Here is an 18,394-nt window from a genome sequence, read left to right as displayed (position 1 = left end):
TAGCTAGAAATCTTATTTCTTAGTCTTTTTTGTTTCATCTGTCCAGTAGGTGGTTATGTGGATAGCTTTAAGCTACTTTTATCACATTTTGCTGCCTCCAAAATGATTGTTTACTCTGTGTAGTCTAAGTTCTTTATGTCATTTAGTGCCCCTGTCTCAGTGTAACACACAGTCTGCCCTGGCTGATCTTTGCGGTAGGACACTTGCATTGATTAGTGGTTCTGGGCTTGGCTCTGGAGTCGGGTCAGGTTTAAGCTCTGTGTCCGTTTCTTATTTACTGTTTGAATTCAGGTTTAGTCTCAGGTTTTTTATCCATGCAATACGAATGATAATGGTCTGTCTCTTGGGTTCATGTGAGGGTTAATAAGTTAATCATATTTACTATAATTAGTACGTGATTGGCATATTGTAAGCATTTAACACATAATAGGTTTATCATTTTTATTCTGCCAGCCCATGTAAATGATGCTTAAAAAGTTTGATTGGAAACGTTACTAACCTAGATTCACTGACTATACAGATTGTTTATGTTTCCTTAACTATGAAGAGTGGAAGAATGAGAAGAAAGATTTCCTTTAATAGAGTTATACAGTTATAGAATTTTGATATTTTAAGAAACTTTTGAGACCCTCTAGTTAATCTCTCAGGTTTTGAAGCGAGAAAACCCTGTGAAAGATTGCATTTCAGTAAATTAGTGGTCAAGTTGGTACTGGAATCTAGGCTTTGTATATACTAGTGCCATATTACACATGTACCCAGCACACATTAGGTGTGCAGTAACTTTTGAGAATCAGATTAATATGATTATGTGTGTCTGTTTCTGAAGACTAGTTTATCGCTATGTATTCATTGTTCCTGTATTCCCTTTTTCTTCATACTCATTTAGGGGCTGTGCATTGATCCCAAAAGCATTTCTTGAACATCTGTGGGCAGAACAGCCTTTGACTTAAATAAAAGTCATGTTTTCCTACCTCTGCATAAGAAGTTTGGCAGTGTGTTAGAATTTTACACTCTAAACTTTACTTTTTATTAGAGAAAATATTTCATCCAAATTTTAAAATGTTCTGAGTTAAGTTTGTTATTTTTAATATCCAAGTTATCATCTGGAAGGAGCCTTTTGAAGGACACATCCATATGTTTCATGAAATATGATAGTACATAAATGAGGATAATGTTTAAATTATCTATCAAAAATCAAAGCCACGGTTATATCAATTTAACAGTGCTAGGTTTGTACTTAAAGGAGAATGGGATCTCCATATTCTGTCATTATGTGGGACTAAATGCAGCCTGTATGATGGAATAGAGACCAGGAGAAGAGGAAGATCAACCGGAGGAGTAGGCCCTAGAGGTTACTTTTTAGTTATCTTATATTGAGAAATAAATACAATATGAGAAATTGGGTGGAACAGGATTATGGAGATAACTAGCCTGATTTGTTTCTTTAGTAGAAACCGTCTAACTAGGCTTTCTGGTTGAACTGGGCATTGCTGGCCAATTACTAATATAACAGCTGCATATTAACTATTTCACATGGAGAGGGCTAGAAATGATATAGATCATTTTCAGTAGATGAAGTATCCGACTTTAAAAATAATGAATAAAATATTTTTGTTGTATTGTACAGGCTTTTTAATGTATACAGTTATAGAATTGTTGATGATTGCTGTTGTGGATAGAAAGCAAAAGTGTGGGGCGGGGAAAGAAAACAATAGCAAAAATGAAATATTATGACACTGTTAAATGCCTAATTTGTCTGTGTTCAGAATTCAGTTTGGTTTACTGTTGGTTATTATTTGATGCCAGATAAAGATTGGTAATATAGTTTGCTTTATTATGATTAATCCTCTAGACTACTTGCAGTGGGATGTGTGAATGAAAGTAATTATGTTGTTCAACAGGAAGTACCTAATTCTTATTCACAATTTAGGTATGACCTTTAATAATGTAAGGTCTTAACTAATGAGGCAATAATACTGGCACTTTTTATTTAATAGCAAAAAGCAGTACTTAATGATATTGCCTGAATATTATCCTATATTTGTCTTTCTCAGAATATGGTCCCTGCCTTTTGTAGTTGGCATAGTGTTCTCTCTCTCTCTCTCTCTCTCTCTCTCTCTCTCTCTCTCTCACACACACACACACACACGTGTGTGTGTGTGTGTGTATAATTTTTTACATAGATGAAAGGGGTTTCAGTTGAAATGTCTTCTTTTTGAAAGATGAGGACCTCCCTGTCCTCTCTCTCCATTGTCCTGAGAGCCCTGGAAGCCAACTTACACTGCCAAAGCAGAACACTGGAGGCTTCCTCTCTGTCAAAAGTGGTCAGATACAAGGAAAAAAGGAATCCTCAAAATAGCCAAGTTCCTGCCTAATCATCCTAGAATCAGGCATCCCCGTCTGCTCACTCAGATCATCTGATCATGTTTTTAGTTTCTTATTCTCAGATACAAATGTAAACCAGTGATCCTCTGTCATTTGAGGAGAACAAAGCAGATAGCAAAAAAGAACCCAGAGGGTACAGAGACCATGCACAGAGCAGAAGAAAACAACAACAATGTCAAATATCCAATTTGTTTATATTGTCAGAGAGAAAACAAGATACTACATTCATGAAAACTAAAAACAAACGTAGGGGAAAAAGAAAAGAAAAAAGGCATGCAACAGAGCAGAGCTCATGGGAATGAAAATTTTAATAGGAGTGTCAGAAGATCCAGTTGAGGAAATCTCTCAGGAAATAGAGCTAAATGCTAGAAATGTAAAATGCAAGAGAAAAAAGAAAATAAAGACAAATTAGAGAATTGGTCTAGGAAGACTGGTACCTAAATAATAGGTATACAAGAAAGAGACTACAAAAAAGACTAAGAAAACCTCCCAGAATGGAAGGACGTGTCTATCTAAATTTAAAATACTCAGCAATTACGAGTTCATACAATTAGAGCAAAAACAAAAACCCCACCAAAAAAACCGAACCCAACTCCAAGACAATGTAAACATGACACGGCAAAGCATGTAGAAAGAAGCTTCTATAAGCTTCCTGAGGGGGATATATAGGTGACTTTGAAGGATTAGAGATCAAGATGATGCCAGGCTTCTTAACAGCAACGCTCAAGCCAGAAGATAATGAGGAGAGGCTGTTAAATTCTGACAGGACCTGCTTTCCTGTCTAGAATTCTATACTGAGTCAGACTCAGTGATTAATTATGGGTAAATGAAGATATTTTTGGACAATGCAAAGAATAAAAAACCATAGCTTCCAGTTCCTTTTTGGAAGCTAATGGAGGAAATACTCTACTAAAAAAAGAAAACGAAGAGGAAAAAGTGAGATCAAGGAAATGGGATCCAATATGGAAGGGAGACAAGGGAAATTCCCAAGATATGTTGAAGGGAAATTCTGTGACCATAGTTGTGTACCAGGTCAGGAGAGTAAGCAGGCCAAGTTGGAACCTGATGCAGGGCTACAGAAAGTGTATTTTTAAGAAGGAAATTAAAACAGATTTACCTGATACATTTGAATACGATGCTAGGAAAGTTCTACTTTTAGCGGTTTGCAAATGAATTAGCAGTAATTACACAGAAAACTAACCAAATGCAAAAATGGTGCAGTTATTAACTAAGGAAAGCCAAGGTCATGCAAAAAAGGAAGAGTAATCATGATGTACTTTGGCTCAGCTGTGAATATTATTTACACCCATAGTGTAATGTAAACAACAGTTGATTCAACCAAAAATTATGATGGGAACTTGGGGATAGAGATGTCACAGAGCTAAACCATTATTGTTTACAATAAGTCAATTTTTTTTTCTTGAAGGAAAAAATTTAAGAGCACCTAAACCTGTTGTATAGAATATAGTGAAAAATGCCAGCAGAAATAGCCAAAAAGCCTTGAAAGAGGGTGCTTCAGGGATGTGAAAAATAGGAGTGGACGAAGGGACATCTGTTTTCTTGTTGCACTATTTGACTTTTTAAACTGTGTGTATATGTGTATTTAATTAAAAAATTAATTTTTTAAAATTAAAAAAAAGTTATTTTATTTTATTTTTTTAAATATTTTTTATTTATTTCTAGGAGAGAGAGAGAGAGACCGCGTGAGCAGGTGAGGGTCAGAGAGAGAGGGAGATACAGACTCTGAAATTGGCTCCAGGCTCTGAGCTGGCAGTCAGCACAGAGCCCGACGCAGAGCTCGAACCCACGAACCGCGAGATCATGACCTAAGCGAAAGTCGGACGCTTAACCGACTAAGCCACCCAGGCGCCCCTAAAAGTTTAGTTATTTTAGAGAGAGGGCAAGCAGGGGAGGGGCAGAGAGAGAGGGAGACACAGAATCTGAAGCAGGCTCTGGACTCTGAGCTGTCAACAAAGAGCCTGATGTGGGGCTCGAACTCACAAACCTCAAGATCATGACCTGACCTGAAGTAGGACACTTGACTGACTGAGCCACCCAGGCACCCCAAAAATTAATTTTAAAAAGGTGTTCCTCACAGAATGCTTTCTTTTGGAGAGTATGTACATTTCTCAGGCATTCTGAATTCCCTAGGGTTCTGACAATTTTATCATTTGGGGAGGTGGTGTCCGCAGAATGCCATTTGAGGAGGTAATCATTTCTAGTAGTAGCAGTGGTTGCTGTTATCCTTAGTTATAAATATTCATTGTGTTGTAGTGCTAACAAATGGAGATTCTTAAACACATGACAGATTAAAATATATTGCATTTCAACATCTCAGATGTAAGTGTTTAGTTTTCCTCTGTGTTGTCAACACTTTACATTGTGAATTGACTGCTCCATGCTTCTCTGAAGCTTTTCGGTTGAGTGATGCTTCAGATGTTTGTGTTTCTTGCCCCTTTTATTTAATTTTTAAAAACTCTGCATACTGGGGCACCTGGGCGGCTCAGTCAGTTAAGTGTCTGACTTCAGCTCAGGTCATGGTCTTGCGGTTTGTGAGTTTGAGCCCCATGTTGGGCTCTGTGCTGACAACTCAGAGCCTGGAGCCTGCTTCCAATTCTCTTTCTCTCTCTCTCTCTCTCTCTGCTCCTCTCCCAACTCGTGCACTCTCTCTCTCTCTCAAAAATAAATATTAAGAAAAACCCTGTATGCCTATTCACAGTCCTTAACAGTATGCAGCAGCTGTTCTAATAATAGCAATGGAAGCACATCTTTCATTAAACTTGATTTTAAGGTGCAGTGGTTAATTTGAATCCAGATGCTTTCTTTTCTTACCTGAACCACCATTCTTTTAAACTAAACATTGATGCTTGAAATGGAGATTAGATGTTAAATCATTTAGTCTTTTAAAAGGTTTTTCTCTTTCCTGATTGAAAAGCGTGTGGTTTGTTTCCTCTAAAATACGGTATTGTAGTGTAAGAGCAGGGTATTTGGAGTAGTTGTATAATGTATTTAGCAGTTTTCTTGACCTGCCTAGGTCTCAGTTTTCTTTTTTCTTTTTCTTTTCTTTTCTTTCTTTTTTAATGTTTATTTACTTATTTTGAGAGAGTCGGGGAGGGTCATAGAGAGAAGGAGAGAGAGAATCCCAAGCAGGCTCTTCACTGTCAGCACAGATCCTGAGGCCAGGCTTGAACCCACGAAACATGAGATCATGACCTGAGCTGACACCAAGAGTCAGACATTTACCAACTGAACCATGCAGGCGCCCCACAGTTTTTCATTTGTAAAATAAGGACAAATACCTCATAATTGTGATGATTATTACACAAACCATAAAAACAAAAAAAATTATACTTCTGTCATCAGCCTTTTTTAATTTGGACTGTCAAGCAAGAGATTTTATTTTATGCGAATTGTCAATATGTTCTTCCATATAAATAAACTGATAGTACATCTGTGGTGCCTTTAAATCCTTATACCCAAAGAGTAAAGACAAAAACAGTCCTCAGTGAAAACTTTGTGATTGTCACTGAATTTTAGGTCTGTTTGTGTTTGACCTAGGAGAATGGATTTGAAGTTGAAAGACATTTTCTCTTCCTAAAATTTTTACTACTGTCTCTGTAAAATGAAGTGTACATTTGACTAATGCCAACCTAAATTTATTTTTAACTGCTCATCTTTGAAGCCTAATTTCTGCTATTTCTCTAAAAGCAGAAGTTTACTTATTAATATAGTGCTTTTTGGTTGAAGTCCCAGTTCCTTTTAAAATAAGTCATAAAAATCATTAAAACTATTTTGTACTCTGGACATTTTGGATAGTAGAAATTGATATCTTGCTGACATTATACTTAGTAATTATTTAAATTCTGATCATATCTAAAAAAGAGGAACATTTATAGGATTTGGGGTAGAATTTCTTTTTAAGGCCTGTAGTATTTCTTTGCATGCCTTATATAGAATATGAGAGTTTGGGAGTTTATTTGCATTAATATTATAGTTATATGTATAACTTATTGTAGATCCCACTCCTACTCTTTCTTTTGGTGTGACTTTCTTGTTTATTTTGTTCATTCATTCATTCATTCATTCGTTCGTTGCCCAGGCATTTGATGAGTTTCTACTGTTGTCAGGCCCAGGTGACATTGGCTTCTGCCCTGGAGGACCTCAAACTGGTCATGGAACCAGTTTGTACAAATAGAAAATTATAACAGAACAAGGCAAGTGGTCATAAAAATATGAAAAATGGCCAATAAAAGTAGTGAGAAAAGAATCACTAATAATATTGCCAGGCCTAATGGACCCTTGCTGACAAAAGCTAGGATTTGAAGAAACAGTATTTTTCAGGCCAGAGAAGTAGGGGAAGGACTCATATATGTTTGATTACCAGCTATATTGCATCTAAAGCTCTTGATAATGTTTCTCACTATTTGACTTTTTACTTAATTATTTTGCACTCTCTAAACAGCTTCCAGAGGCTTGGCTGGGATAGAGTGTCCTCTCAGAGTGGCAGTGAATTAGGAAAGGCAGGTTATCTTTTGTGTATTGGTGTTGGGTATGGGGTGAGGGGATAAACAGTTGGGGAAAATAGCCAGTGATAAGCTTACTTGTGTCTTCCCCCCAACACCTCCCTGTCAGTGGTAAAGTCAGGATTTTGCTGTTAATACTATATGGTCTTGGGCAAGCCATTTCTTCTTCTCTGGATTCCTTTTTTTTTTTTTCCCCACTTTAGAACGAGAGGTTTGGTATAAATGGGCATTTCCTGTTGGTGGTCTTCTAGTAATTGGAGAAAAAGAAGAAATACTGACCAAACTATTTTGGAAACCAAGGGTTAAACAATGTTATGTAGATTTCTTTATTATAGCCTTACATATTATGGCATGTGGATTGAATTCCTAGACTTCTTAGCCTGGCCTTGCCAGTGGTGTGAGGCAATAGTACGTTTCCAGCTCTGTCCTTTTCCCAGTGGATTAGTGGAAAGAGCAAGGGCTTAGAATCATACATATCTGGGTTTGACTCCTGACTGCTACTTAGTGGCTATATGGCCTTAGGTAAGTTATTTAACCTTTTTTAACTACATTGTTTCCTCATGTGTAAAGCAGGAAGGGGATAACACCTTGTGGAGATGATAAAAATTTAGTGACAACCCATATGAAAATACCAAATATATCTGGTAAATAATTGGTCAGAAAGGGTATATAGTTTTTAAGTCATACACATTCCAAGGTCTACATAGAAGGTAATGCCTGATAGTATGTTATTTATAACCCTGCTGCTTGCATCTGGTGTTGGAGGTGGACTGTTTGTGTTTCATATTTGGTTATATATTTTTCCCCCAAGAAAATAAATGTTCTTGAGGGCTCATCATTATATTTTGCCATCCACATAGCACTCAGCACTCTCCTGGAGACTCAGTAAGTACTTGATGAATAGCTGACAGTTGCATCAACACAGTGGACTGAGGTGAGATGTGGTTCTACCTGGTGTATACTTCGTCTTACATCTTTCATAACCCTGGGTAGAAGTTAGTAAATTAATAAGTATTAATTTAAAATTTTTTTGATTACTTATTTTTAGTTCGAAGTAACTAGAATTGACTGTAAATGAGCTGGCCTTTACAAGCCATAAGGAGAAAGCATTATAATAAAGTATTGTTTAATATTGTAAATTATACTATTGGAACACTAACATTCACATTTTCTTTTGTCTCGAAGCAAATGGTTATGAGCCTTAGAGTTTCTGAACTCCAAGTACTGTTGGGCTACGCTGGGAGAAACAAGCACGGACGCAAACACGAACTTCTCACAAAAGCCCTGCATTTGCTCAAGGCTGGCTGCAGTCCTGCTGTACAAATGAAAATTAAAGAACTCTACAGGCGGAGGTTCCCCCAGAAAATCATGACGCCCGCGGACTTGTCCATCCCCAGTGTCCATTCAAGTCCTATGCCAGCAACTTTGTCTCCATCTACCATTCCACAGCTCACTTATGATGGTCACCCTGCATCCTCACCGTTACTCCCTGTTTCTCTTCTGGGACCTAAACATGAACTGGAACTCCCACATCTTACGTCAGCTCTTCACCCAGTCCATCCGGATATAAAACTTCAGAAATTACCATTTTATGATTTACTGGATGAACTGATAAAACCCACCAGTCTAGGTAAGTTTATTTTGTAATGGTTATTTGGTTACTTGGGACAGAGGTGGGGAGATACATTTTCATTTTAGACTGTTAATTTGACCTAGTTTATTTTTATTTATTTATTTTTTTTTAAAGGCCAGTTGTTTTTTTTTTTTTAATGTTTTATTTATTTCTAGGAGAGAGAGAGAGAGAGACAGCGTGAGCAGGGGAGGGTCAGAGAGAGAGGGAGTCACAGACTGAAACAGGCTCTAGGCTCTGAGCTGGCAGTCAGCACAGAGCCCGATGCGGGGCTCGAACCCACGAACCGTGAGATCATGACCTAAGTGAAAGTCGGACGCTTAACTGACTAAGCCACCCAGGCGCCCCTGACCCAGTTTATTATTCATCATGATATTTTCCTTTGGTAGTACCAGTCAGATTACAATAAGAATCTTTTGGTTTTAGACAGAATCAGATACATAAAAGACACTTTCAGGCAAGGAAAGAAAGTATAGGCAAGTTTCCAGGGATGGTTCTTGACATTTTCCAAGAATATAAACTTTAAAGTGTAATATTTTAGATTGTTGATTAATACTTTACAATAACCCTTACAAATTAAAAAATTAAAACCTAATAATTACTACCAGCCTCTAAATTCAGCTCTTAATTTTCAGGGTTGATGACATCTAAAACAAGTGACTGACTAGTTTTGATTATTTAAATGAGTAAATGGTTTTAATTACTATAAAAGGAGATTTGAGCTTTGATGTGTAGTATTTCATTTTCAACTGACTTTTTCAAGTGGACATGTGTGCTTTGCAGGTGCGCACATGATCCTGCTTTTATAATATGAATACTTGAAATTTTATTTACTGTGTTTTATCATCATTTGATTAATGTCTAGCCTTTTAATAGAATTCAGTGTATTAGTCAATTTGTAATTTTAATTGCTCCAATACTACCTTACTTTTTTTTAATGTAGAATAAAACTGACTCTTACTTAATGTAGATTTAGTGTAGAATAAAACTGTGATCTCTGATACCTTTGTCATTATATTTAAAATATCAGATGTTCAGGTGCTGGTTTATTGTTATAAATTAGTGGTAGACAAGCTGTGACCAGCAAGACAAATCCAGCCTGCGACCTGTTTTTTGTGGCTCTAATAAGCTAACAGTGGTGTGTGTGTGTGTGTGTGAGATTCTCAAAGGCTTGTAAAAAACAAAAACAAAAACAAAGAATAGTACGCAACAGAGACCATGTTTGTCTGCAAAACCTAAAATATTTACTGTCTGACCTTTACAGAAAAAGTCTGCTGACCCCTGTTACAAATCATTAAACATTTCAATTAGGGGGACTGGTTAGTATTGAATTTTGAGACCATACTGAAATCCATTGAATTGGGAAATGTTTGTTTTTAATTATATTTAGCAGAATTTATCTGCATAAATTCAGGTTATATAGGAGTCATTTTCAAACAACATGCATTTTATATCACATTTTTTAAAAATAGCTATTGCAAGGCTATCTAACACTTTCAAGAACATACTGCATGCTTATAAAACCTATACATGCTCATTATAAAAAATGAAAGTGCCAGAGTCCCTTCTTCATTAGTAGTTTGCGTATGCATATATAAACAAATTACATTTCTTGTTTATCAAGAAGGAATCCTATTATACATTGTACTCTGTGACTTGCTTTTTCCCCCTAATATAGACATTTCTCCTTGTCTGTCTTGTTTCACATTTTTAGTTGAAATATACATGGAGACACACAGACACAATACGTGAGCCTGTACAGACACACAGACACACACACACACACACACACACACACACACACACACACTCTAGCTCATTTCTTATTAAAAAACCATATACTATTCCATGATTTAAATGAGTCCTCTATTAAAAGACAAATTTTTCAGTTTTTTTGCTGCCAAAAACTGTGCTGCATTGAACATCATCTGAAATTTAAAAGAAAAAACTGTTGGTGGCTTTGATTTGATTTGATTCCCAGTTCTCAAATTCTCGTCTGGTCTTAATTACTGTATCTTGCTGTTTTTATTTTCAGTAATATACATTTCAACCAATGTGAATAGATGTTATTTACATATGTATCTAAAATTTGTTATAAAGAGTAGAAATGCAAACTGGACACATTATACTGGATAATAGTTTAAATCAATTAAATCAATTAAATTAGAATTGAGAGAATTAAGTTAATTATTTTTATTTTCCTGAAGCACTTTGCTTGAATATATTTCTTAAGTATTAGTTTCTAATTGTCCACACTGATGGCTTTTTCATGCCTTTTTAGCTTCTTAAATGTCATAATTTACATTTCGTATCTTACTGCTCTAGTACTTTATGACACTTTTATCCGTATGAACTTTTCAATGTACCTGATTTTCCTCTAAATAATATTAGAAACAGATAGTTTATAAGACACTATGTTCTTACGAGCTGCAGTTTTCAATGTCTTTCTGTAGTGCTTTCCCCCCAATAACTGTTTTTAAAGAATAGGCAGTAAATTTTAAATAATTTTTCCTTCTTTACTCTTTATATGAAAACTTATAGACTGTTTCAGTGGGGGTGTCTTGTGTGATAATTTCAAAACAATTCCATAAAAATTTTCCCATCTTGATAACCAATAAGTAAACCCTTGCATTTATAAAATTGACTAGACTGAAATACTAAAGTATTTCCCATGCGACTTATTAATTGGGCATTTTTGGATTGTCATTTCTCATTATTTGTACATTCTATATTTGTGAATGTCTACTCTCTCAAATTTATTTGTAATTCCAAAATCATATAATAATTTCATGGTCACTTTAGACATGTGTAGAGTGGTTAAAAAAAAAAAATTGAATCTTATGACTCGTACTTTCCCACCTGTGGTTGAACAAGGGACTCTCGAGGCCTTCATGTTTTCAGCTTTCATACTTTGAATGTCCTCTTCTCTGCTCTATTTAGTGCTGTGGTTTTTGCATTTTTGTGCTTTTTGTTGGTGATTTCTGTTTTTTTTTTTTTTAATGTTTTATTTATTTCTAGGAGAGAGAGAGAGACAGCGTGAGCAGGGGAGGATCAGAGAGAGAGGGAGTCACAGAGTGAAACAGGCTCCAGGCTCTGAGCTGGCAGTCAGCACAGAGCCTGACATGGGGCTCGAACCCACGAATCGCGAGATCATGACCTAAGCGAAAGTCGGACGCTTAACCGACTAAGCCACCCAGGCGCCCCTGTGATTTCAGTTTTAAATTGTCTCCCAACTATAGTGCTGAAGCTCTGTCTAGTGTTCCTGAATGCAAGAAGGCTGTGATACGCCTTGTGGAGAAAAAAAAAAATATATGCATTCAGTTTTGTTCAAGCATGAGTTAGTGCTGTTGGCTGTGAAGTCAATGTTAATCACCAATGTATATTAAATAAGGTGTCCTTAAACAGAAACACAACCTAAAACAAGGTTATATAGTGATCAGTTGATGAAAATGTGATCAGAGGCTTGCAGGAACTTAGTTCTTTGTATTCCCTAGGAGCAGTGGTTCCGTATTCACTAATTCATTGTTTGTGGTAACTCTATAGAACAATTACTGCAAGTAATAAAAATTGATTTTATATTTAAAGTATAATTTAATTTGAATACTCGTTTTTATTGAATAAATCCATTGTTTATGGTGTACACACAAAATGAATAGGTGTTATAGAGTTGCTTGGTGGTGTATAAATAGATTTCTAATTTCTCATTGCTATCACAGAATTAAAATAAAAGCCATTATTTTTGTTATGCATAAAAATAATCTCACCAGAAAATAATTTGTGGAGATTTATTGATTCAGTAAATATTCGAGGGAGGGAATGCTCAGTGAATCCGAAAAAGATTTATTAAAAAAGATTCTGAGTAATTTGTAGAGTTTAGGATGAATGTATTTTAAAGCTTTATTTTGTAAAAAAAAAAAAAAAAAAAAAAATAGAATAGAAGAGGGGCACCTGGGTGGCTCAGGCAGTTGAGCTTCCAGCTCTTAATTTCAGCTCAGGTCATGAACCCATGGTTCGTGGGATTGAGCCCCATATTGGGCTCTAGGCTGACAACGTGGAGCCTGCTTCGGATTCTTTCTCTCTTTGCCCCTCCTCAGCTTGAACTCCCTGGCTTGCTCTCAAAATAAATAAATATGGGGTGCCTGGGTGGCTCAGTCGGTTAAGCATCCAACTTTGGCTCAGGTCATGATCTCGTGTTTGGTGAATTTGAGCCCTGCATTGGGCTCTGTGCTGGTGGTGCAGAGACTGCTTAGGATTCTGTCTTCTTCTCTTTCTCTGCCCCTTTCCTACTTACATTCTCTCTGTCTCAAATAAATAAACAAATAAAATTAATAAACATAAACAAATAAATAAATTTAAGGGGAAAACCTTCAAAAAAATTTAACAGCCCCAAAAACAGAATAAAAGAAAAGAATCTAGAGATTCTTCAATGTTGTTAAAAACTGTTTCTTCATTAAATGAAGTAATCACACAGAATTTAGTTCTTCTCTTCTCTTCTCTTCTCTTCTCTTCTCTTCTCTTCTCTTCTCTTCTCTTCTCTTCTCTTCTTTCTTGTACATTCCATGCCTAGTGTGGAGCCCAACACAGGGCTTGACTTCATGTGACCCTGAGATCAAGAATCAGATGCTTAACCAACTGAGCCACCCATGTGCCTCACAGAATTCAGTTTTCTCAAGGAATCTTTTTGCCAGTAGGTCATTTGTTTTGAATCTAGAAAAACCGTGTTTTCTGAAAAGTTAGATGGCTCTGGTGTTCTCTTTGTTTCTAAACATATACACATTTAAAATCATAGGCTTATAAGAGTTTAGTTTTTACCTGTAGCCAGCCAGTTCATAATAATTATCACTTGAGTCCACAATGTGATAAGTAAATTTAATTTTTCATTTTTCCCCTTCCTTTTGGCCTTAGCCCTTAGATTTAAACAGATTTTAATCTGTTTTAAACCTGTTTTAAAACTTGAATGGTTTTCTGTATGGTTTATGTTTCTAGCTAAAATCACAACAATAGTTTTGGTATCCCCAATTTTATTAGATGATTGTTATCCATTCTTAAATTCATTTTGTTATTATTTAACAATGAGGAATTTTATTCAGTTTGGATCCACACATTAAAGAGAATTCTTTTCATTGTCCATAGTTAACTAGAAGAATTGGGAGATGAAGTAAAGATGGTTGATTTATTATTTTTGCATATCATATTAAAATCTTGTGTGTTCTATGAGGCCTATTTTACATGCTTTTTTTTTTTAATTTTTTTTTATAGTTTATTTATTTTTGAGACAGAGAGAGACAGAGGATGAGTGGGGGAGGGCCAGAGAGAGAGGGAGACACAGAATCTGAAGCAGGCTCCAGCCTCTGAGCGGTCAGCACAGAGCCCGATGCGGGGCTTGAACCCACGAACTGCGAGATCATGACCTGAGCTGAAGTCAGACACTTAAGTGACTGAGCCACCCAGGCGCCCCTTTACATGCTTTTTAAAACCTTTTTCATTAATCTTTCTTCCTATATATATCTATTCCTTCCTCCATCCAGAATTGATTTCACTTTCTTTCATGTTCTTGTAACATTTTGTTGTTAGTTTCTCAAAACGGTAAGGGTTCTGCTGTATTCATCTGTATATTCTTATAATAGCTATCTATGACTGTTACATGATAGTTCACTAAACATTTATTAGCTCTCCAGTTTACTTAAATACATTAGATAGAGCCTTTTACTTCACTCTGATTCAATGAATTTTAATTATTTTACCATCCAGATACAACTGAGGCATACCACAGTATCATAAACAGTGGCTTCTGAGAACGATGGGAAATAGAGTAGGGAGAAAAGAGGTGTCCCACTCTGATCTCTTGTGGTTAATTGATGATTTGGATATTTAATATACCCTATACATTTCCCTTCCCAATTATAAAAGATATAACATGTTTAATGGAGAATACATAGATACCACTTACTTTAGAGAGAAATTTAAAAATATTTCTATTGTGTTCTGGCCAATCGTTGTCTTGTATGTGTTTGTGTTTCTTTCTTTTTTTTTTTTTTTAGAGTTTATTTTTTTGAGAGAGACAGATGGAAAAAGTGAAAGCTGGGGAGGGGCAGAGAGAAAGGGTAATAGGGGATCCCAAGCAGGCTCCGTAGTGTCAGTGCAGAACCCAGTGTGGGGCTCAAACTTATGAACCAAACCACGAGATCATGATCTGAGCCCAAATCAAGAGTTGGACACTTACCGAACTGAGCCACCCAGGTGCCCCCTTTCTTTCTTTCTAAGTTTTATTTTTTTTAATTTTATTTTATTTTTATTTATTTATTTATTTTTTAATGTTTATTTATTTCTAGGAGATAGAGAGAGATAGTTTGTGTTTGTTTGGGTTTGTTAGAGAGGGAGTCACAGACTGAAACAGGCTCCAGGCTCTGAGCTGGCAGTCAGCACAGAGCCTGATGCGGGGCTCGAACCCACGAACCGTGAGATCATGACCTAAGCGAAAGTCGGACGCTTAATCAACTAAGCCACCCAGGCGCCCCTTTTTAAGTTTTCTTTATTTAAGTAATCTATGGGTCTTAAACTCATTACCCCAACATCAAAAGTCACACGTTCTTACAACTGAGCCAGACAAGGCACTCCTTGTTTGTGTTAATTTCTGATTTTCTTTTAATGAAGAGGAGGATCTCAAATACTAACTGACTTAACCCAGCATGTTCTTAGCCACATATATTATTGATTAATATAAATAAATGGGCACAGAAAATTTTAATCTTTATAGTATATGGAACACCATGTGTTAGACGTGTACAGTACTTTGTTTGAAATATCTTATTTGTATAGAGTGCCTCCATTGTGTTGCTCAGCTATGAAATTTACACAATTATAAAAGTCAGAAGGACAAATAATTTTGTATTAAAATATCTTGTTATGTTCATTCAGAGGCAAGATATTTTCCCTCAATTCTTTAATATTAATTGTTTAGAGTGTTGTTGTTTATGTTGTTTATATTGCATAATGGTAAAAACACAAAATATTTTTACAGTCATTGAAAGAGTATTTGATTTGATTCAGACATGAATAAACATCCATTAATACTTAGATTTTTGTTTGTTGGTGATTTAGTTATTTCTCTTTTCCTTGACTCAGGTAAATTTTCAAAGAGAAGCTATGTTTTTTAAAATGATGCCTTTACCTATTTTTAATAGTTTTAATTCAGAGGCTAACGTAGAGAACAAACAGCTTTGCATTCATTTGAAGTACTCATGTAAACATTTGTTATTATCAAATTTAAGCCAAATTATATCTTAAGATTTTTTTTTATGTTTATTTATTCTTAGAGAGAGAGGGAGAGAGAGTGGTGGAAGAGGGGCAGAGAGAGGGAGAGACATAGAATCCCAGGCAGGCTCCAGGGCTGTCAGTGCAGAGCCAAATGTGGGGCTTGAACTGGCAAGCAGTGAGATCATGCATGACCTGAGCCGAAGTCGGATGCTTAACTGACTGAGCCATCCAGGTGCTCCTAAATTGTATCTTCTCAAGAGATGTCTTCCTTCCTGACATGGGGCTTGAACTCATGAACTGTGTGATCATGATCTGTGCCAAAGTCAGACACTCAACCGACTGAGCCACCCAGGCGCCCCACTCATTGCATTTTTTTTTTTTAAGCAACTTAGCTTTTATTGGGTCTTTGCAGAGCATTTGACTTAAGTTTTTATAAAAACAGCAACTCTTTCTTTCTTCACTTAAATTTCATCATTTTTATAATATTTAAGATTTGTAATTGCAAGTGCAGTAGCAGATAAACAGGTTTGAGAATAAACCCCTCTGGCTCTGGAGCACTTCTGCACTGGAGAGAGGTCTGTTGGTACAACAGGATGCAGAGAAGCTTTGGAGCAGAGCAGTGGGGAGCAGGTCAGCTAAGAGGAGTTTCTGTTGCAACCATTCTGAAAATATTTAACTCTCCAAAGACCACGAAATTAGAAGTTTATTTGTTCTCTTGCCTCAGAATAATTTAAGTGGTTTCTTCTTTGGAGGAACAGCATAGATCATAATTTTTATGGTTGAGGTGTTTTGTTGTTGTTTGTTTTTAAGGAAACCTACTTTTATCTCCCTGCCACGTCTTTGGGAGGCTTTGATGGGAGGAGGTTTAGGACAAATAGGGAGGTAATAAGTGAATGTGGTTTTTTTTTATCATACAGTTTTATATCTGTAGTCTTTCTTTAGAATTCATTACACTTTGATTCTTTTCTGATTGAGGGCAGTGACCATAAAGAACAAGGACAAAATGAAACAATTTCACAGGCATTTTCTCTTAAATCTGCTTCTTTTAAAAAATTGGAAATTGTCTGTGAAGATGGTCTCCTCTTAGTCCTCCTCAGTTCTTAAAAGTGTAACATTTTTTAGAAAGCATTCAGATGCTACAGATGGAAATATCTGGAACATTAAGACATTGTGTCATTCTTCAGTTTGTGATTAAACGAGTCACTTGTTTATGTTTTCTTTTTCTTTTTTTTTTTAATTAAGATTTAATTTTTAAGTAATGTTTGCACTCAGTGGGCTTGAACTTAATACCCTGACATCAAGAGTCACATATTCTACCGACTAAGCCAGCCTGGCTCCCCTATCTTTCTCTTTTAAATCTTGGAAGGTGGCTTCTATTTAAGTTTTAATGTTTGTTAATCTTTTCCATTGAACACCATTAATATCTGTTATCTGGGTTCTATTTATTTGGATTTTCCTGAGCTTTGTCAAACCTAGTTCTAACTTGATGTGAGACAATATACTGATACTTCCTAGGGAAAACTGACAACCTAGGTGTACCAGGTTTATAGTCTCAGTATTTTAGAAAGCTAGGTTGATCTCTTTCCTTTTTAAAGCAGAACACTTCCTATATAGAAAATTATAATTATTTTAGGCTTGGGAAGATGTATGAATAATTTATAGAAAAGGTTTGAATTTTATATATGTGTATGTAGTGTGTGTGTACAAATTTGGGCTTTGCCTTAGAAAGGCAGCAGATGCTTCTGCACTTCTAAATAGTTAAAATGATCCATCTTGTTTTGTGCAACATGGGTAAGGTTTCTGCTATATCTTAATAACGTTGGTTACCAGTGTTTTCTGCCAAGGGCTCCTCTAGCATTGGATTAGATTTCACAGTTCCCTTCTCTTCTCATTTTTTTATAATTGAGTTTGCCTTCCTCCACATGCCTGATAGCCACTGCCTAGAGATCAGGTGATACAAATTCAAGGACGCAGGCTCTGATAAGTATTGGAAAGGGCATTCAGAGGTTTTGTGATTCACTCTTTCTGCTTTTAGAAAATTTGCCTTCTAACAATTCAGTACAAGCAGTGCTCTTCTGTACTTGAATTTTGGGAAATCAGAGCACCAATTTTTTCTGTAGGTGGGGTTTGTTTTTCCTAGAAACTTTTCTTCCTAATTTGGCAGCACTGGTTTCTGATTTTAGAATAAAATCTAAGATTTACCTTCTAATTCTATATTCCTTTGTAGATAATTTAATATTTTGATTATTGTTTTTATAGTGGCCCAGAAGCCCAAAGGCATCTAATGTGTTTTTAATTAATGGGTATCTGTGTTCTCAAGGGTCGTCTTGGGAACTAAGAATGATAGGCTTTTTTAGGTTGGAAAGGAATCTTGGCAATCAGAATCAGTAAATCAGAATCAGTAAAGAACCCCTCTGTGTAACTGTAAATATGAAATTAAAAATCTTAAATTGTGACATTAATGAGCCAGCCATTTTGGTTCAGAAGCAAGTTAAGTACAGTTTAACAAGGAAATGAACAGATAAGATTTTGCTGGGATGGAATTTAAAGATCAAACATGTAGTGTATATAGTGTTTGAAATGCAGCGTTTTAGATTTC

The 18,394-nt window shown here is 35.9% G+C and overlaps 1 protein-coding gene across 3 annotated transcripts in view; it reads left to right on the top strand.

Moving 5' to 3' along the window:
• PIAS1 (protein inhibitor of activated STAT 1) overlaps positions 1–18,394 on the top strand; it is a 121,584-nt gene that overhangs the window by 24,578 nt on the left and 78,612 nt on the right. For all 3 annotated transcript variants that reach the window (XM_039219355.1, XM_039219346.1, XM_039219359.1), the window contains exon 2: positions 8,094–8,538. In XM_039219355.1, coding sequence (XP_039075286.1) covers positions 8,094–8,538 — 445 coding nt within the window. The remainder of the gene's footprint in view (positions 1–8,093; positions 8,539–18,394) is intronic.

Source organism: Hyaena hyaena, unplaced genomic scaffold (assembly GCF_003009895.1).
Source record: "Hyaena hyaena isolate Hyena2069 unplaced genomic scaffold, ASM300989v1 scaffold_15, whole genome shotgun sequence".
Lineage (NCBI taxonomy): Eukaryota > Metazoa > Chordata > Mammalia > Carnivora > Hyaenidae > Hyaena > Hyaena hyaena.
Note: the sequence above shows the minus strand (reverse complement) of the source record. Positions and strands in the feature narration are given on the sequence as shown.